Source organism: Grampus griseus (genome assembly GCF_964374135.1).
Source record: "Grampus griseus genome assembly, chromosome: 11".
Taxonomy (NCBI): Eukaryota; Metazoa; Chordata; class Mammalia; order Artiodactyla; family Delphinidae; genus Grampus; species Grampus griseus.
In genome coordinates this window covers 23,054,245-23,076,281 of record NC_139005.1, presented here as the reverse complement: position 1 = coordinate 23,076,281, position 22,037 = coordinate 23,054,245, and the positions used below count along the sequence as shown (strand labels likewise).

At 35.2% G+C, this 22,037-nt stretch overlaps 1 protein-coding gene across 7 annotated transcripts in view; it reads right to left on the bottom strand.

Moving 5' to 3' along the window:
- The window catches only part of CCDC91 (coiled-coil domain containing 91), a gene marked incomplete at its 3' end in the record, with an annotated part of 398,367 nt that overhangs the window by 162,804 nt on the left and 213,526 nt on the right, over nt 1-22,037 (bottom strand). For all 7 annotated transcript variants that reach the window (XM_082666097.1, XM_082666099.1, XM_082666098.1 and 4 more), the window contains exon 8: nt 13,051-13,158. In XM_082666097.1, coding sequence (XP_082522223.1) covers nt 13,051-13,158 — 108 coding nt within the window. The remainder of the gene's footprint in view (nt 1-13,050; nt 13,159-22,037) is intronic.

Below are 22,037 nucleotides of genomic sequence, written 5' to 3'. Positions count from 1 at the left end.
CATACATTCCTTTGCCCTACTGGATTTACTGCATCAGACTCTGCAGGAAAGAGAACATTATTAACAAGTGAAGTACAAGGGATTTTCATTATAAACAAAATTTGAGGAAAAAAAGTATCATAAGGAGGAAATTAAGAGCTCAAGATATTAAAATTCTCTAAGTTACACCAGTTCTTGTTCTAGATAAGTGAGACTGGCAAACCTCAGTTCAAATCTAATCTGGAGCTTGACTTTTATTGAATTTCTATTGAAACACAGCAGTACTCATTCACAAATTGTTTATAGCTGCTTTCTCTCTATAACAGCAGAGTTAAATAGTTGCAACAGTGAGCCTAAAATATTTACTATCTATCCTTTTTGGAAAAGATTTTCCAAACTTCCCTTAAGGCAATCAAAAAATAAAACAACAAAGACTTGTAAATGATAAACCAATAGAGAACATAAAATGAAATAATTAAAATAATCCAAAAGTCGGCAAAAAAAGAAAACGAAGAATACGTGGAACAGATAGAAAACAAATAGCAAGATAGTACCTTTAAAACCCCAAAATACTGACAATCACATTAAATGTAAAGAGTTTTAAAAATATAATGAAAAGGCAGTGATTAGATAAAAGGAGTAAGAGTTAACTACATGCTTTCTACAAGAATCCTGTTTTAAACATAAAGATACAAATAAGTTAAAAGTATGAGGATAGGAGAAAATATACCATTCTAATGATAATCAAAAGAAAGGTGAAGAAACTATATTAATATCATATGAAGTAGATTTCATAGCAAATAATATTATCAGAGAAAGAGGTGGGCATTTCATAGTGTTAAAGGTAAAATTATGTGAAGAAGACATAATAATCCTAAATGTTTATGCACCAAATGGAAGTGTTTCAAATTTCTGGGGGTCAAAACAAAACAAAAAACAGAACTCCAAGGAGAACCAGTCAAATGCATAAGTATAGTCAGACATTTTAACACATGCCTCTCAATAACTGGTAGACAAATAGAACAAAAATCTCTAACAACATGGAAGACTTGAACAACATGACCAAAACACTTGATCTAAATGATATTTATTAAGAACTCCACCAACAGAAGAATGAACATTCTTTTCAAGTAGACAAAGAACATTTGCCAATACAGACTGTATTATGGGCCATAAAACAAATCTCAGAAAAGCATTTAAATCATATGAGGTATAGTCTCTGTCTACACTACAAGGAGATTAGAAATCAGTAAAAGAAGTACATCTGGAAAACCACAGAATATCTGAAAACTAAATAACACATTTCTAAATAATCCAAGGGTAAAAAAAGAAATCAACAGAGAAATTTTAAAGTATTTTTTCTCATTGAAAATGAAAATGACATTTGAAACTGTGAGACACATATCTAAAGCAGTACTTAGAAAAAAATTTACATCACTAAATAGGTTATTTATAGAAGAAAGATTTCAATCAATGACCTAAACTTCTACTTTAAGACACTAGAATAAGTGCAAATTAAAACCCAAATTAAAATTAAGTTAAAGAAATAAAATAATAAAGGTCCGAGTAGAAATCAGTGATGTAGAAATCAGAAAAGACAAAAAGAAAATCAATGAAATCAAAAGCTGACTCTTTGAATTGATAAAAAAATTATAAACCTCTACAAAATTAATGAGGAAAAAAGAAGACACAGATTACTAGTATCTGGAATAAAATAAGAGACATCACTAAAGTTTTATGAAAAAATTACACACACATACATACACATATATATGCATATATATATGTATATAATATATATTTGTTTGATAAAATCCAACATCTATTCCTGGAATAAAAACTCAGAGTAGGAAGAAAAATACTCAACCTAATAAGTGGCTTTCACAAGGATGTCTATAGCTAACTTTATATCTAATGATTAAAATTTGAATGTTTTCTTCCCATGGTCAAAAAAAAAAAAAAGGCAAAGATATCTTTCTACTTTAACATTTACTAGAGGTTCAGCCAGTTCAATAAGTTAAGAAAAAGAAACAAAAGGCATCAAGATTAACTGGAAGATGCAACAATGCCTCTACTCTCAGACAACAACTATGTAGAAAATCCCATGGACTCTGCAAAAAAAGGTGCTTAAACTAATAATGGATTTTAGTATCATTACAGAATACAAGACCAATACACAACAATCAATTGTATTTCTATGTACTAGTAACAGGCATTGGGTAATTAAAATTAAAAAAATAAGTAAATGTCAAACTAGCATTAAAGAAATATGAAATACACTGAGATAAATCTGACCAAAAAAAAATGTGCTAGACCTGAACAGTGAAAAATTTTAAACTGAGAAATTTAAAAAGACCTAACTAATTGGGAGATTGGGATTGACATATATACACTAATATGTACAAAATTGATAACTAATAAGAACCTGCTGTATAAAAAATAAATAAAATAAAATTTAAAAAGGAAAAAAAAAAAAAGACCTAACTAAGTGGAGCAATAAACTGTGTTCTAAGGTAAAAAGACTAAGTATTGTAAAGTTGTCAATTGCATCTAAATAGATTCAACACAATCCTAATCAATATCTGTGATACAATAAGAAATGTATATTAGGTCTTTACCCCCAGTTCCCAGCACGAGGCTTCTAAAACCCTTGGAATTTCCAGAGTAAAAGGAGTGAAAGGAGTATCTTTTGTTATATACAACAAGACCCTTTCAACCATACATAAGTTTATGCTAATGAGGAGACTCTTGGTAGGCCCCTAGATAGCTTCAGGATGGGGGCTGATTGTCAGAGGACCAAATCATGTGACTGGAGGGTTGGAAGATTCAGCCTCACCCTCTTCCCCAACTTCTAGGGAAGGGAGAGGTGCTGAAGACTGAGTTAATCAACAACGGCCAATGATTTAATCAATCATACCCATGTAATGAAACCTCTAAACCCCTAAACAACAGGATTCAGAGAGCTTCCAAGTTAGTGAACACATCAAGGTGCTGGGAGGGTGACATACCCAGAGAAGGTATGAATGCTTCACAGTGCCCCTTCTCATCCTTACTTTGCCCTACGCATCTCTTCCATTTGGCTGTTCCTAAGTTTCATCCTTTATAATAAATTGGCAATAGTTAGTAAAGCATATTCCTGAGTTGTGTGAGCCATTCTAATAGATTATCAAACCTCGGGACGCATTTGTGGAAACCCCTGATTTATAGCCAGTTGGTCAGAAATATAGGAGGCCTAGGACTTGGGACTGGCATTTGAAGTAGGGTAGTCTTATGGAACTGAGCCCTTAACCAGTGGGCTCTGCACTAACTCTGGGTAGTGTCAGAATTAAATTGACTTTAAGACATCCAGTTGGTGTCCACATAGAACTAGAGAATTGCTTGGCGTTAAAACCCACATATTTGGTGTCAAGAGTATTTGGTTGTGAGTAAACACAGTTCAAAACATCCCAGCATGCTTTGCTGTAGAAGTTGACAGGCTGATTATAAAAATTACATGGAAATATGAATGACCTAGAATAGCCAACAACAACTTTGAAATATAAGAACAATATTGCAGGACTTCAAGACTTATTAAATACCTACAGTAAATAAACAGTATAGTACTGGAGCTGAGATAGACAAATAGATAAATGAAACTGGTAGACAGTCAAGTAATAAACCCACACATACATGATTGATTTTTTGATGAAGGTACAAAGGAAATTTACTGGTAAAATAAGAGTCTTTTTAGCAATTAAGACTATAATGCTTAGATATCCATATGCAAAAAAAGGGAACTTCAATCCATATCTAGAACCATATATAAAAATCAATGGAATATTTGGAATCACTTATAAAACTGAAATTATGAACTAAAACTTTTAAAATTAAACATAGAAGAAAATCTTTTTGATTTTGGGTTAATACTTCTTACATATAACACCAAAAGAATGACCCATAGAAAGAAAACTGAAAAACTGCATTTCATATCATTTAGAATTTCTGCTCTTATAAATACATTAGAAGAAAAGACAAGCCATAGACTATAGTAAAGTATTTGAACATCAAATATCTGAGGAAAGATTTATATCCAGAATATGTAAAGAACTCTTAAAATTCAATCGTAAGAAAACAAACAATAACAACAAATTGGGACAAATGTCCCTTCTCTAGTTAATATCTTTTAATAGCACCCAATTTCCTGTCAGATAATGCAGCAGACAAGGTTCTTTATGATCCTTTCTATGGCATAAAATTATCTTTCATTTGGCAGTCTCAAATAGCCTCACCCCTTTTCAAACATCTATATTACACTCTCTCATCTAAAGGATTTTGAATGTGCTATTCCACATACCTCTCTCATGCTCAATTCTCAGTTCTGACGTCACTAAAATCTATGAATGCTCAGAGAACTCATCATTAGTCCAGTGAGTCTTCCCTGACTCAATATGAAGGAGTTATATACTCCTTTAATGTACTCTCATGTAACTTTTTATTTCATCATGACTTACCACACTACTTTGTCATTATGTCATCTGTCTTCCTTACTTACTAGAAGGACTGTCTTGCTCACTTTATATCCATATAAATCCAGCAGAGTGCCAGTCATATAAAAGGCCCTCATTGAATAATGGAGAGAGAGAGGGACAAAGTGTTGATCTATCATTCATATAAGTGGCCCCAGGACAAATGTTCAAAAATTTAAAGGCTGATGACATTTTTATACCACACACATGACAAAACATGAACTACAAATAAGTAGCCTTTCTTCTGTAGACTAGAAATCAGAAAATGTGAATCCTAGCCCTGATTCTGAGAGTAGCCAGACAACTGATCTTGGCCAAGAATAACAAAGTTGATAATAATGTAGCTAATATCAACAACTACCTAGAATGTGCCAAGTTCTATCCTAAGCACTATGCAAATCTGATGTCATATAATACTCATAACAATCCTCTGAGGTAGGAATTTCATTTTATAGATGAGAAAAATAAGGCAGAGAGGTTAAGGGACATTCCATAGAAACATAGCTAAGTGACAAAGCCAGGGATAATTCAGGCAGTCTGACTCCAGTGCACAGGCTTGTAACTACTCTTTAGTGTTAACTTGCTTTTCCCTTAAACTCTTAATTTGAAAAGAACAAAAAAAAAAATGAGAGCAAGAGAAAAAAAGAGACACATATACACATGAAAGGTTGAACTAAATTATTCTAAGGAATCATTCAGGTATTATTTTTATTAAATTAAATTTACTTCTTTCAAATTTCAAATGACATCTCAAGAAGTATGATTTGAAAAACATGTGTGAGATACCATTTCTATACTTTACATGATTTTTACCTAATAATCATATTCCCTTTAAGTGTTTAGTTTTTTAAATAGTATTTCATCACACTGAATTGCTCGTGATCCCCTAAATGTCCTGTGGTAGTCTTGAGTGCTCTTCACCAAATATATCTCAGTTGATGAACATGGGATGTCTTTCCATTTATTTAGGTTATTTTTCATTTCTTTCAGCAACGTTTTGTCATTTTTAGTTTACAAGTCTTTCTGTTCCTTCGTTAAATTGATTCCATGGTATTTTATTCTTTAACATGCTATTGCAAATAGCAAATACGTAGTCATACCCACTGTTAAAGATTCAATGGGTTAAAGTGCCTCCAAGCAAAGTGCCAATAAGGCTGTGACTCTCCTGTACATCCTTTCATTTGGACCAAATGGTTTGGGGAAAAGAGACCAACTGGGATTTCCTCAATCCAGGTTTGATAAAAAAGTTATCTTTAATCAGAAAGGGAGAGACACAGACAGATAGGCAAGCATGAGGGTAGAAAGCATATACACATATTCAATCTAGAACATAGGTCGCTAAAATAACAATGGGTCTGCATCTGACAAATGGAGCTGTTTGCAATCAAACAGATAAAAAGCCAAAAGAATCATTATCCTGAACTGTGACTATTTGCTACCCTAAAATGACCCAGGGCTCCTGAATTTATATAGACAGGGAGCTGGCCGAGAAATGGTATAATCTCCAATACTCACATTAGGTATAGCCAAAAAAAAGATATTGAAAAATTTTAACCCTACAAGATCATAAAGAACAATGGGCTAGAGACCCTGGCCCTAAACTCTGAAAAGTAAATCACAGTAAATCCATTCACAGTAAATCACAGTAAATCAAAGAGCAATCCTACCCCCACAGCAGAGATCCTTACTGAATCTGTTCATTGAGATTTTAGAATTGCTACATACTAACGATAGCTGTGTATGTCTGATTCTTCATCTTTCCTACTGAGACCATTCACAGTACATACCCAACCTTTATCTTGCCACTATATACTAGATATGTTGGGGATAAACAACATACATTTCAGTTTCTGGCACTTCAGGTCAAAAGGGACTATATATATGAAACTGATGATATAGAGACTGCAACACATTCTCACCTGTCACTCAACGATCCTGGACTTCTGAGCTTGAGGCTATAGCTGGATAGAACTTACCTCTCCCATGTGGGCAGGTAAGCAAATTTGCCTGAGACATGGAGACTGGGAATATTTGGTGAAAAAAGAGCAGACCGCGGTATATTAGTTCTGCTTATCAAGTATTTCCTGTGCTCTCCCTTCCAGATTCATAGCAGGATCTCACTTCCTGGCCCCATTATGACTGTGTGGGGCACTGTAGATACAAATTGGGAGTGGAAGTGTCATTTCCAGTCCAGAATGCTGACTTACCAGTAGGAAATCTGACTGGGCTTTTTTTCACTCTACAAGATAACAGGTAATGTTCCAACAGGAACTATGCTATCAGGCTAGTTCCTAGGGTGAGGACATCATGAGACTGAGCCCCCAAAGAATTCTCAGTGTACATGGAGAATTAGTAAGACATAAACCGTTGCTGTCTGAAGCCAGAGGGTTTAGGGCATAACCTAGCCTGGCTTGGCTAATTCATGCCTTATGCTCTTATGACCTATTCTTCCCTGTGAGTTTTCTGTCCATTAACGTAGTCATATACTTCATATCTCTGACACCCTGGTATTTCACCACCCAAAAGAGTATAATTGTTACATCAAATTTATAAAATTTCTTGTATATTTCCTCTTCCAAGCCATTTATTAAAAAGACACTGAGGAGGGCTCACGCCAAGGGGTACTTCCCAGAACTTCTGCTGCCAGTGTCCATGTCCGTTGGTGAGCCACTGCTGCCCCCTGCCTCTGCAGGAGACCCTCCAACACTAGCAGAACACAGCAGGCCAGGAAAGATACAGGGTTATCACCACAGCCTATTATCGTGGGGCCATGGGCTTTATTTTAATGAATGACGTCACACATGAACAATCCTTCAGTGCAGTACAGGATTGCCAGGTGTCAGGGCTGTGCCTCTGAGGTGGGAGAGCCAAGTTCAGGACACTGGTCCACAAGAGACCTCCCAGCTGCATGTAATATGAAACGGCGAAAATCTCCCAGAGATCTCCATCTCAACGCCAAGACCCAGCTCCACTCAACGACCAGCAAGATACAGTGTTGGACACCCTATGCCAAAAAACTAGCAAGAAAGGAACACAACACCCTCGATTAGCAGAGAGGCTACCTAAAATCATAATAAGGCCACAGACACCCCAAAACACACCACCACACGTGGACCTGCCCACCAAAAAGACAAGATCCAGCCTCATCCACCAGAACACAGGCACTAGTCCCCTACACCAGGAAGTCTACACAAGCCACTGAAAAACAACCTTAGCCACTGGGGACAGACACCAAAAACAACGGGAACTATGAACCTGCAGCCTGCAAAAAGGAGACACCAGTCACAGTAAGTTAAGCAAAATGAGAAGACAGAAAAACACACAGCAGATGAAGGAGCAAGATAAAAATCCAACAGACTTAACAAATGAAGAGGAAATAGGCAGTCTACCTGAAAAACAATTCAGAATAATGATAGTAAAGATGATCCAAAATCTTGGAAATAGAATGGAGAAAATACAAGAAACATTTAACAAGGACCTAAAAGAACTAAAGAGGAAACAAACAGTGATGGACAACACAATAAATGAAATCAAAAATTCTCTAGAAGGGATCAATAGCAGAATAACGGGTAAGTGACCTGGAAGATAAAATAGTGGAAATAACTACTGCAGAGCAGATAAAGAAAAAAGAATGAAAAGAATTGAGGACAGTCTCAGGACCTCTGGGACAATATTAAATGCACCAACATTCGAATTACAGGGGTCCCAAAAGAAGAAGAGAAAAAGAAAGGGACTGAGAAAATATTTGAAGGGATTGTAGTTGAAAACTTCCCTAATATGGGAAAGGAAATAGTTAATCAAGTCCAGGAAGCCCAGAGAGTCCCATAGAGGATAAATCCAAGGAGAAACACGCAAAGACACATATTATTCAAACTATCAAAAACTAAATACAAAGAAAACATATTAAAAGAAGCAAAGGAAAAACAACAAATAATACACAAGGGAATCCCCATAAGGTTAACAGCTGATCTTTCAGCAGAAACTCTGCAAGCCAGAAGGGAATGGCAGGACATATTTAAAGTGATGAAAAGGAAAATCCTACAACCAAGATTACTCTACTTAGCAAGGATCTCATTCAGATTTGACGGAGAAATTAAAACCTTTATAGACAAGCAAAAGCTAAGAGAATTCAGCACCACCAAACCAGCCTTACAACAAATGCTACAGGAACTTCTCTAGGCAGGTAACACAAGAGAAAGAAGAGACGTACAATAACAAACCTAAAACAATTAAGAAAATGGTAACAGAAACATACATATCGATAATTACCTTAAGTGTAAATGGATTAAATGCTCCAACCAAAACACACAGACTGGCTGAATGGATATGAAAACAAGATCCATATATATGCTGTCTACAAGAGACCCACTTCGGACTTAGGGACACACAGAGACTGAAAGTGAGGGATGCCTCATATCACATAAAATAGACTTTAAAACAAAGACTATTACAAGAGACAAAAAAGGACACTACATAATGATCAAGGGATCAATCCAAGAAGAAGATATAACAGTTGTAAATATTTATGCACCCAACATAGGAGCACCCCAATACATAAGGCAAACACTAACAGCCATAAAAGGGGAAATCGACAGTAACACAATCATATAGGAGACTTTAACATCCCACTTTCACCAATAGACAGATCATCCAAAATGAAAATAAATAAGGAAACACAAGCTTTAAATGATACATTAAACAAGATGGACTTAACTGATATTTATAGGACATTCCATCCAAAAACAACAGAATACACATTCTTCTCAAGTGCTCATGGAACATTCTCCAGGATAGATCATATCATGGGTCACAAATCAAGCCTTGGTAAATTTAAGAAAATTGAAATCGTATCAAGTATCTTTTCTGACTACAACGCTATAAGACTAGATATCAATTACAGGAAAAACTCTGTAAAAAAATACAAACAAATGGAAGGTAAACAATACACAACTTAATGATCAAGAGATCACTGAAGAAATCGAACAGGGAATCAAAAAATACCTAGAAACAAATGACAATGAAAACACGACGACCCAAAACCTATGGGATGCAGCAAAAGCAGTTCTAAGAGGGAAGTTTACAGCAATACAATCCTACCTTAAGAAACATCTCAGATAAACAACCTAAGCTTACACCTAAAGCTATTAGAGAAGGAAGGACAAGAAAACTCCAAAGTTAGCAGAAGTAAAGAAATCATAAAGATCAGATCAGAAAGAAATGAAAAAAAAATGAAGGAAACGATAGCAAAGATCAATAAAACTAAAAGCTAGTTCTTTGAGAAGACAAACAAAATTGATAAACCATTAGCCAAACTCATCAAGAAAAAAAGGGAGAAGACTCAAATCAATAGAATTAGAAATGAAAAAGGAGAAGTAAAAAGTGATACTGCAGAAATACAAAGGATCATGACAGACTACTACAAGCAACTATATGCTAATAAAATGGACAACCTGGAAGAAATGGACAAATTCTTAGAAATGCACAACCTGTGGAGACTGAACCAGGAAGAAATAGAAAATATGAACAGACAGGTCACAAGCACTGAAATTGAAACTGTGATTAAAAATCTTCCAACAAACCAAAGCCCAGGACCAGACGGCTTCACAGGCAAATTCTATCAAACATTTAGAGAAGAGCCAACACCTATCCTTCTCCAACTCTTCCAAAATATAGCAGAGGGAGGAACACTCCCAAACTCATTCTATGAGGCCACCATCACCCTGATACCAAAACCAGACAAAGATGTCACAAAGAAAGAAAACTACAGGCCAATATCACTGATGAACATAGATGCAAAAATCCTTAATGAAATACTAGCAAACAGAATCCAACAATACATTAAAAGGATCATACACCATGATCAAGTGGGGTTTATTCCAGGAATACAAGGATTCTTCAATATACGCAAATCAATCAGTGTGATAAATCATATTAACAAACTGAAGGAGAAAAAGCAAACGATCACCTCAATACATGCAGAGAAAGCTTTCAACAAAATTCAACACCCATTTATGATAAAAACCCTCCAGAAAGTAGGCATAGAGGGACCTTTCCTCAACATAACAAAGGCTGCATATGACAAACTCACAGCCAACATGGTCCTCAATGGTGAAAAACTGAAACCATTTCCACTAAGATCAGGAACAACAAGGTTGCCCACTCTCACCACTATTATTCAACATACTTTTGGAAGTTTTAGCCACAGCAATCAGAGAAGAAAAAGAAATAAAAGGAATCCAAATCAGAAAAGAAGTAAAGTTGTCACTGTTTGCAGATGACATGATACTATACACAGAGAATCCTAAAGATGCTACCAGAAAACTACTAAAGCTAATCAATGAATTTGGTAAAGTAGCAGGATACAAAATTAATGCACAGAAATCTCTTGCATTCCTATACACTAATGATGAAAAATCCGAAAGTGAAATTAAGAAAACAATCCCATTTCCCATTGCAACAAAAGGAATAAAATACTAAGGAATAAACCTACCTAAGGAGACAAAAGACCTGTATGCAGAAAATTGTAAGACACTGATGAAAGAAATTAAAGATGATACAAATAGATGGAGAGATATAGCGTGTTCTTGGATGGGAAGAATCAACATTGTGAAAATGACTCTACTTCCCAAAGCAATCTACAGATTCAATGCAATCCCTATCAAACTACCACTGGCATTTTTCACAGAACTGGAACAAAAATTTTCACAATTTGTATGATAAAAGACCCCAAATAGCCAAAACAATCTTGAGAAAGAAAAACGGAGCTGGAGGAATCAGGCTCCCTAACTTCAGACTATACTACAAAGCTACAGTAATTAAGACAGTATGGTACTGGCACAAAAGCAGAAATACAGATCAATGAAACATGATACAAAGCCCAGCGATAAACCCATGCACATACGGTCACCTTATCTTTGATAAAGGAGGTAAGAATATACCGTGGAGAAAAGACAACCTCTTCAATAAGTGGTGCTGGGAAAACTGGACAGCTACATGTAAAAGTATGAAATTAGAACACTCCCTAACACCATACACAAAAATAAACTCTAAATGGATTGAAGACCTAAATGTAAGGCCAGACACTATCAAATTCTTAGAGGAAAACACAGGCAGAACACTCTATGACATAAATCACAGCAAGATCCTTTTTGACCCACCTCCTAGATACATGGAAATAAAAACAAAAATAAACACATGGGACCTAATGAAACTTAAAAGCTTTTGCACAGCAAAGGAAACCATGAACAATGTGAAAAGACAACCATCAGAATGGGAGAAAATATTTGCAAATGAAGTAACTAACAAATGATTAATCTCCAAAATATACAAGCAGCTCATGAAGCTCAATATCAAAAAAACAAACAACCCAGTCCAAAAATGGGCAGAAGACCTAAACAGACATTTGTCCAAAAGAAGATATACAGATTTCCAACAAAAAAATGAAAGAATGCTCGACATCATTAATCATTAGAGAAATGCAAATCAAAACTACAATGAGATATCCCCAGTCCTGGGGATAGAATGGTATGTTTATAAATCTCCATTTAAATTCTAGACCTGGGGCTTCCCTGGTGGCGCAGTGGTTGCAAATCTGCCTGCTAATGCAGGGGACACGGGTTCGAGCCCTGGTCTGGGAGGATCCCACATGCTGCAGAGCAACTATGCCCGTGAGCCACAACTACTGAGCCTGCGCGTCTGGAGCCTGTGCTCTGCAACAAGAGACGCCGCGACAGTGAGAGGCCCGTGCACCACGATGAAGGGTGGCCCCCGCTTGCCACAACTAGAGGAAGCCCTCGCACAGAAACGAAGACCCAACACAGCAAAAATAAATTAATTAATTAATAAACTCCTACCCCCAACATCTTCTTTAAAAAAAAAAAAAAAAATTCTAGACCTAATTTTGTTTTCCTATTAGTATATTTTCTTCCTGTGATACAAAATAGGTCCTTTGTATAAGGTTGATTTTATTTTCACCTACCAAGTGTTATGTTATTCAAGTGTTGCTGGGAACTTCTTGCACTAATTATTCATACTATGACATATACATATATGCTCTTCAATTGATTGTTTAATGTAAATCCAATAATCATGTCTGCAATGCTTTCTAAGACATTAAATCAAGAAAAGAAAACACAGTCACCAGAAAAAAATTTTAAACAGAAACTAATTCCTATAAGCAATGAAAGGTAATTCAAACATAAATACATACTTCAAATTCAAATGTTATTTATAAATCTTGTACCACTAAAAATCATTTCAGATGCCATTATACATTTACAGTAATCTTTTGCTTCTGTTATTTGATAAATAATATTATAACCCAGAAATTAGCATAAGAATTTTCGTTAATTTGGGGATGATCTACATACTTTAGGCCTTTAGCCCTATATTTAGTCTATCATAAAATTCCGAAACTTTAACATTGAGTTTACATAAGCATATTTTTTTCTCCAAAATACACCAAGGAAAGTAAATGGCATGAAACTGAATAAACAGCTATAGAGTTCTCAGGGGAAGAGAGTCAGAAGAAAAGTATAAATATATAATGGATGTGCAACTTTATTACCTGAGTATTTAACAACTCTTCACACTTGTGTGCTTGTTTCTCTATTGCAGAAATGTACTGTTTTTCAATAGCTTCTACTTGTTGCTTAACTGAAGACTGCAGTAGTGCCTAAAAACAAGCAAAAATGTCATGTGGATCACAGACAAAACTTGGAATCTACTGTTGGCATGAGAAATTTTTTTGACAGTTGTACATATCTGAAATATGATACTATTCTGCATTACAAAATACACATTTGTGAATATTAAAGCAAATTCATATATAACACTACTTTAAGCTTTCGGTTTTAGGTTTTCCTATTGCCAAGATTAGTTTTTTGGCTTAGATGTTCCTTCCACACACCTTCTCGGTAAAAAGGCCAAGTCATAGAAGATGATAAAGAGGGTGAGTAGTTCTGTTAAATATAAATTCAGTTTAGTGAAGACCACACAGGATGAGAAGCATGTGAAAGCTGCTGAAAAAAAAGAGAAGAGAAAAAAACCAGACATATTTCACTGGCTGACAAAACTCCACATCCTCTCGGCACACTGTAATATCCCATGGGCCAAGCATGATCTTCAAGACCACAAATCAAGTAAAAGCAGATGGAAACTCTGAGCAATTTCAAACATAAAAGAGCTGCCCCCCAGGAAGTTCACGCCCCTAATGTGAAAAGGTATAAGGCAAAGTGTGGAAGTCAGGATCTTAAGGCAATATTCATAAAAAGTAATAAAACTTGGGAGCCTACACAAACTTAAGTGGATAGTGTAAATGCTGGAAGCTTGGTCAGTTAAATATAAAGATGTTAACACTATTGTAAGGCAAGCCAAATCAACACTGGAAGATGTTCCACCCACTCACTTCCTTATTGGAGATGTTTACAATATTATCATCTTTTTTCCTTTCCTTTTTTTTTTTTTTCAGGCATTATATGTTATAGTTAACATGTTCCCAGTATTATCTTACATGCTATTTATAAATCCTAAATCATTCTAAAATATGCATTTAACCATATACATAAGAACTCTTTAGCAAATATTCTATTTTTGAAGGTCTATCTGGATAACAAACTACTCATAATCAAAATAGTAAGTTGAAACAGACACATGTCTTATAGAAAACAGACCTTTGGTACATTCGCCAAGAAAAGAAAAATATGCCAAATCTCTTAAATAATCTCTGCTTTGAAAACAGATTTACTTGGTTGGAAACAACATGCATTAAGAGGCTAAATAAATATGTATGTATTTTTTAAAACTGAGACAAAAATATTTTGAAAACCTCTGAATAAGTCTCAAATCTTCAAATAATTATCTTTCTTTTGCAAATGTTAAACTGTCTTCTGATGATGCTACTACTCCTATAATTCAATAGTTGTCACTCTGAAGCTGCAAAATTACTAGTAAACTAGTAAAGGAAAATAAACCTCTGACCACGGCTTAACCAAAGTATAAAGAACTGCTTAACAGAACTGCTTTAGCCCTTCATTTATACATTATATGTCCTCTAAAGATTCCATAACGATAATTTATAGAAGACACTATAATTTAACCTCTTAAACTGTGACTAGATAATGTAAAGCTCTAATTTACCTTTGGCAAAATACAATACTATTCATTGGACTTCAGAAAATTTAAAGGATGATACAACTATGTACAATTCTGTTGGGTATATTCATGGCATCTTTTGTAGAGAGAAAAATGCCATTCTTTTGGGGGACTTGGGTTACGGCAGAATTGTTTTGCTTGATGGTAAGAACTGTTTCACTTCCTATTTGCCATGATTCCAAATAATCCCAGGTTAAATACCCAGTTGTGATTTTCTAGTAAATTATATCATTTGGAGGGACAGGTAAGTTAATGAAATAAAATAATATTTTCTCACCATAATTAAGAAACACAAATGAATAGTATTTTTTCCTCTGGTGACTGATTTGTATACTATATACTCATTTTCTTCCAAACTTCAAGGAGGTCAAGTACCATAGGATAATGACAAGATTTTTTAAATAAAATAATAAGATTTCTTTAAAAAAAATTGGCCTATAATACTGAACTGTGGAACTATTAGTGCCAAAGTCCAAACAAAAGAGGTAGTGTTCAAAAACCATCTTTAGAACTAGAATATTAATTATGGACATGCTTAGCAATACACAATGGTACTAGCTGCATGCTTCTATGGCTTGATCTATCATTATATAACTGGATATTCGTTTTCCTATGTAATATACCATAATAACTGCCTTAAAATTTCTTGTGTGCTGTAAGTATAAAAATGAACATTAGTCTTAACATTTCCCTATAATTTTTTTTTCCTTTGTAATTGTCTCTACAGATATCAAAGACACAAGGAACCCTTCCCTTGGGCTTATATTGAATGCAACACTACAAAAACATACATGAAAGAGTTATTTCTTTTATAAGCTATTTTAAACTATTCTCAACACAAATAAAGCACTAAGACTCTCAGGGTATGTAGAGGCAGAAAAACAAAGATGTATATAAACATTCCATAACGAAAAAAATGCTACCAAAGGCACGGAATGTTTTGTTAATTTTCAACAAGTTTAGGTTTTAGCTTCAGTCCTATCAGAGATTTTCTGTATCATCCCAGGGGATAACTTAACTGAGCTTGAGCAAAACTACTTACCACACTTCTTCAAGAATAATTTTAAAGGTGTGAACAAGATCATAGATTTCTTTAGTACAGGAACTATGTCATCTTTATACTCATCTTTATATATCACACACAGCTTCTTACAGAGTGCTCTGTACATAACAGACACATGCAATAGCTATTTGGTGAGTGACAATCCTTGTATTAAGATTAATATTTTAAAATCATAGTATAGGGCTTCCCTGGTGGCGCAGTGGTTGAGAGTCCGCCTGCCGATGCAGGGGACACGGGTTCGTGCCCCGGTCCGGGAAGATCCCACATGCCGCGGAGCGGCTAGGCCCTTGAGCCATGGCCGTTGAGCCTGCGCATCCGGAGCCTGTGCTCCGCAATGGGAGAGGCCACAACAGTGAGAGGCCTGCGTACCGCAAAAAAAAAAAAAAAAAAAAAAAAAAAAAATCATAGTATAAATGATACCAATATTCACTGGAAAGTTCATTGAGCTTCAAATTATAACTACCAAGTTCAGTTACCAAACTTGTTCCTGTTAATCCCTACCAGAGATCTGAATTTTTTTTTATCATTTTAGACTAGAAATGTTCATTCTTTCTACTCTACAAGTATAAATTTTGAGTAAATAAAATACAGTATGAGAAGGACTATAAACTCCTTGAAAAAAAAGTATGTTATAAATTCTATAATGATTAGACTCAGAGAAAACAAAGATATTAAGTCAAAAACCACCCCACACCAATCAATACCCATAAGCAGTAGATAGTTTATTTTTAATGGAACTGAATATACATACACTGGAATTTAAATGAGTAGAGACGTATAGCTCAAGTGGACTACTACAAACCAAACTACAATCTACTGTCCCAACAAATCCACAGAATTCTCTTCTCCCTTGAAATAGCCCAATTCTATTAGATCTGATTCTATTCTCATCAAATTTAATTACTTGTCCAGATTTGCAGAGCAGATGTGCCTAAAGAACCAAATGGTCTCTGAAACATTAATATCATGTTGGCATTTAGCACATAACCTTAAAAGAACACTTCATAGCTAATTTTAGGCAGTAATAATTTAAATTATTTTAAAAGTCAATCCTCTAAGTCATGGTTTACAAATGCAGAAAAGTATAAGGCTATGGAGCAAGCTGGAGGCAAAACATATAATAAATATCCCCACTGAAACTGAAGCTCTAGGAGAATAGGAATCTGTGTTTAATTCACTGATTAAACAGTGTTTAATTCACTGTAGGTACTATTGTACCTACAATAGTACCTAACATATAGGTACTATTATAATTGTAGTTGGAATATATGGACTATGTGTTGAATGAAGAAATGAATCATGATTTCTGTATGTCCAAGCCTTATTACTTGCCTAGTCATAGAGAAACTATCAAAACATTGACTTTAATTATGTCTGTTCATTGTATTCTTAGTTTAGCTTTTTGACTGCAGTAGTACAAATTAATTGTTGTAAAAGGTCATTTGAAATCAAGCACAATTTCATCTTTCTTGGAAAAATATCATAGTTTGCTTTTCAAAAATCTGTTTCAGATCTTTTCCAATTTTTAACTAAAAATAAAATAAGTAAAACTAAAAGGTATCAGCAAAAGAGTAAGTTAGAACTCTGAAGGGACACTTTTATGTTTTTTTCTGGACTAAGTGCTATCTTTGAACAAAATATTACTTCAAATTTTGCAAGGCTTTTTAACTGTTGTTAGCATGTCTTATAATATTCCCTCAAAGTTTCAAACATATAAGCAAGTTTGTTATTCAAAAGGAGAGCCTACTTAACTGATATATATGAAAAATGATGAATTTCAGTCATTTCACTGAATCATTCATCCATCTTTTTCCATGAGCTCTACATACCTGTTCTACAGATAAAGAAACAGACACGAAGGTTAAGAAATGAGCCCAAAATCATATGAAAAGACTAAGTGGAACAAAGAACTGGATTCAGGTCCACCCTCTTGGTTCCCTGTTTGTCTTAGCCATTCCAACCTGGTAAAGCAGGTTTCTCTTCATGAACTAATCACTTACTCTATTTTATAGCCACTTAATTATTTGTTAATTCTTCACTTATTCAACTAATATTTACTGAATGCATACTTTAATCCATACAGTGTTCTAGGCACTGGTGATGCAGACTGAACAAAACAGATAGGGGCCTGACTCCCCTGAATTTACATTATTGGCAAGCGGATAGGGAAAGTGGGGAAGACAAGGAAGATTGGGAGGTATACAATAAACGAACCATTTTCATGGTGTTTTATGCTATAAAGAAAATTAAAAAGGGATAAAAAGGAAAAGAATAATGGAGGAGAAATTTTTCAGAGAGGGAAGTCAAGAGTTCTCTTGAGAAGTCACAAAAGGTGGGGAAAAAAAAGTCATATATTAAGCCTGAGGGAAGAAGATTTCCGTCAAAGAAAAAAGTACAAAGTCCTAGCATGGGAAAAAGGCTAATGAGTTCTAGAACTAGAAAAAAAGGCCAGTGCAGATCATATGAACCAGGGAATTCCATCAGATCCTATACCTGCACCAGACTTCCAGAGGACCAGAATTATGTAGAACCATGGAAGGCATTTTAATTCTATTCAAACATGAAAGTTTCTATAATCTGATACATAGTATCTTCAAACAATGTTGCAAAGTATCAAAAGCACTCAAATGCTATCAAGAATTTCTCCATTAATAGACAATTTGTGAAAAAGAAAATATGTAGCACTGATTTTTGTAGGCTACACATATACAAGTAGGTTAGAAACATAACTAATGCACCACACATGAACATTTTTTTATTCAGTAGAATTAAGAGTAATGCGACTATACTCTCTGATAAGGAAGGAGTTAATCCTAATAAGAACTAGTTGAGGGACTTCCCTGGTGATCCAGTGGTTAAGACTCCACACTCCCATGCAGGGGGCCCGGTTTGATCCCTGGTCAGGGAACTAGATCCTGCATGTGACAACAAAGATCCCACCTGCCGCAACTAAGACCTGGTGCAGCCAAATAAATAAATAAATATTTAAAAAAAACAAGGGCTTCCCTGGTGGCTCAGAGGTTGCGAGTCCGCCTGCCGATGCAGGGGACACGGGTTCGTGCCCCGGTCCGGGAAGATCCCACATGCCGCGGAGCGGCTGGGCCCGTGAGCCATGGCCGCTGAGCCTGCGCGTCCGGAGCCTGTGCTCTGCAACGGGAGAAGCCACAACAGCGAGAGGTCCGCATACAGCAAACAAACAAACAAACAAACAAAACCCAGTTGAGTGTTTTCCATGGTCTCACAGAAAAGTGCCATAGATATGCTACAAGTATATCTGGCAAGTAATACTTACTTGAACTTTATCTGGACACTGTGTCTATTAGCATGCAGTTCTTCCATAATACTTACATTCTCCATTTTATACTGAATAGACTGGCAACATAGATTATGAAAATGAGGATATAGTGTCCAAATAATGGCAGCTGACTAATTTATCTTAATGTTCAATTACTCTTGGCTAATCAAAAGTATCTTTTGCCAATTTGGGGATCTAAACTGTCAATCTACAGCTTTGTTGGCTTATCATTTGGGAAGAGAAACTGATAGTTTGATATACATATACATATATATTTTTTAAGACCTCAGTGAGCTAGTAATTCAATTGTGGTACAGATTTAGTTGCATTAGAACAGAAACATTAGGCTATCTCTGAAAACAATATTTAGACATTTTAGAAAATTTTGTTGGAATACAAAAAGAATTAATGGAATTAAAATGTATTAGTGGGGAGTTCCCTGGCGGTCCAGTGGTTAAGATTCCGTGCTTCCACTGTGGGAGGCACGGGTTCAATCCCTGGTCAGGGAACTAAGATCCCATATGCTGCGTGGCGCAGCCAAAAATAAATAAATAAATAAATAGAAATTAAAAAAAACCACAACTATCACTGGGAAGTGATTTAAAAGTACAATGTAAAAAGGACTAGGGAGTATAACTCTCTAGAGGAAAATCTTCAATCTCAACTTAAGGCTTAAGTTTATTCAACTTAAGTTTACTCAACTTAAGTTTACTCAAAACTGGATCCAAATTCAAGTTTAGGTTCATGGTCTCCTGCTACCCAGGCAGGCAGAAGTTAGGCAACACCAGAACCTTTAAGTTCAACCCTTGGGGAGAATGAAGGTGCATGTTTCTCAAGAGTAAATTTCAGATGTGTGAGGAGTGATAGTGACGGATTTGGTCATATTTCTTTTTAGAAAGCAGGACAGAAACTAATACCTAAAATTATGGGTAAAAGGATTAAAAAACAAAAGATTCTGCCCTTCCTTTTCCTTAACTTAAACAAGCAGTAGTATCAAGGTCATGTTGAGGCTGCTGAAAATTTATCTTGTTACAGATCTAAAGCATTTGCAATTGCAGTGATCCTAGGTTTTTCTATGTATTTGAATTACAGTGCAGTGGCACTATATAATTCAAAAAGAAAAATGTGAAATTATGGGTACATATCTAAACATGGAAATTCAATATAGTCTAGCCATGCTATAAAGTGCATTGGAGACTGTGAAAGCCAAAGAAAACCTTTAGGACAGAGGGAATCATTCCTGTTGGCCTTGTTGTTAAGGGATTCTAGTAACATAAGAGTTGTTACCTCAAACACCACTAATGTCTCCTAGTGAAAATTTCTTTTGTGCCATGGACAACACATTAAAATTAAGAAGTTTCTAAAATTAAGTACAGCAGAGAGACGCTGCATGTCTACCTTCCAGCTACTTTAAACTTCTGAAAAGCTGCCACATGGACATGCCTCTCCCTCAGATGCCACAGTATTATTCCTTGTGACTTGAATAAGAGCTACAGTTTCAGTTAAAAAAAAAAAGAAGAAAGAAAGGAAGGAAGCAAGGAAACAAAAGGAAAAAAAGAACTCTGACTAAATCTCTTCAGAATCTTTCAGAGGATTAAATGAAGCACCTAGTTATTAAACACTAAAGGCCTACACATCTCATTTTCTGAAATATCGGAAACCACAGAAAGAAAGAAACCCATATAGGTGTCGGAAGTATTTGGCTTAAATACACAGTCATTAACCTTCCAAGGAGGCAGCATAATTTGTTGAACAGAGCCCTGCATCAAGCTTTGAATGACCTGGCTTTTATTTACAGCTCCTCCTCTGTTTGTATGTGTTTGATCAAGGCACTGTGTTTCTCCGTGTCTCAGATGCCTTATCTAATAAATAGGGAGAATAATAGAGTTTCTTCTCTGCCAGTAATAAAGGAATTCTGTGAAATTATGACTGTTAATTTAATTTACATTGATAACATTTCAAAATAGAATTGTTGTAACCATTTGCTGATTTTTGAGAACTAAATTCTTCATTTTCATGATAAATTAAACTCATGCTATGTGGATTCAAGTTAGGATCAACATTATTTTTTAAGTTACTAGATTTAAGACCATTAAAATAATTTTCCTCCAAATTAATAGAGATCCATTCATTAAACATAGATCTCAAAGATTAGAAAAGAACTTTTACTCACATTGAAAAGCCATCAACATTGAGAGAGATAAGAGGACTCATATAAATCAATTTTATTAGAAGACATACTGACAAAGATTAAATTTTCCTTTATGTTTTCTTTTTGATCACAAAGAGAAGAATGTTGCAAACTTAGATGACAATTTAACATACTTCAACTGGTTCTTTTTCAGTTAAAAATTAACCATATATTACAGAAATAATAATGTTCGGGGAGATGTGTAAATTATTTAAAATCCATTGGATTGGGCACAAAACAATCAGAAGTGCCATTCCCAGCACTGGAATAGGTGCCAGAGGCCCCGGCAGTGCTGAGCTCTAGCTTGACTGTGTGGGGTTTGGGAGAAGCCTCAGGGGAAGGGACAAAGTCACCAAAGTGGCTCAGAGGAACTGTTAATATATTAACTAGTATGGAAGTATTTCACCATTATAAGATAATACAAAGTAGTGCTTGTTGGAACTCAAATTAGGTTGTTACAATGGATTAATTACCAAAAAATTTGGCTACATGAATATCCTGCTAAAATACCAAAACAGGATAGCCTTGGAACTTGGTGCTTCTAACTATATGGACTAAATCAGACTCTATATGGATTATTCTTCAAATGGAATTCCTTTCTCACTGCTATAAAACAATCTGATGATCAATTCACTGCAAATCAGAGACACGACAATTTTAAGCAAATTATCCCACCTCTGGAAGTCATAAAGCTTGAAACATAGATGGGGACTGATACCCAGACAGCAATGGGAGCAAAATTTAATTTTTACTATGCATATTTCCATATCTTTTGAATTTTGTATTGCACACATATGTTCCCTTGTCAAAAAATAAGATACTTTGAGCAAATCATTCTACTCCCTAATAATT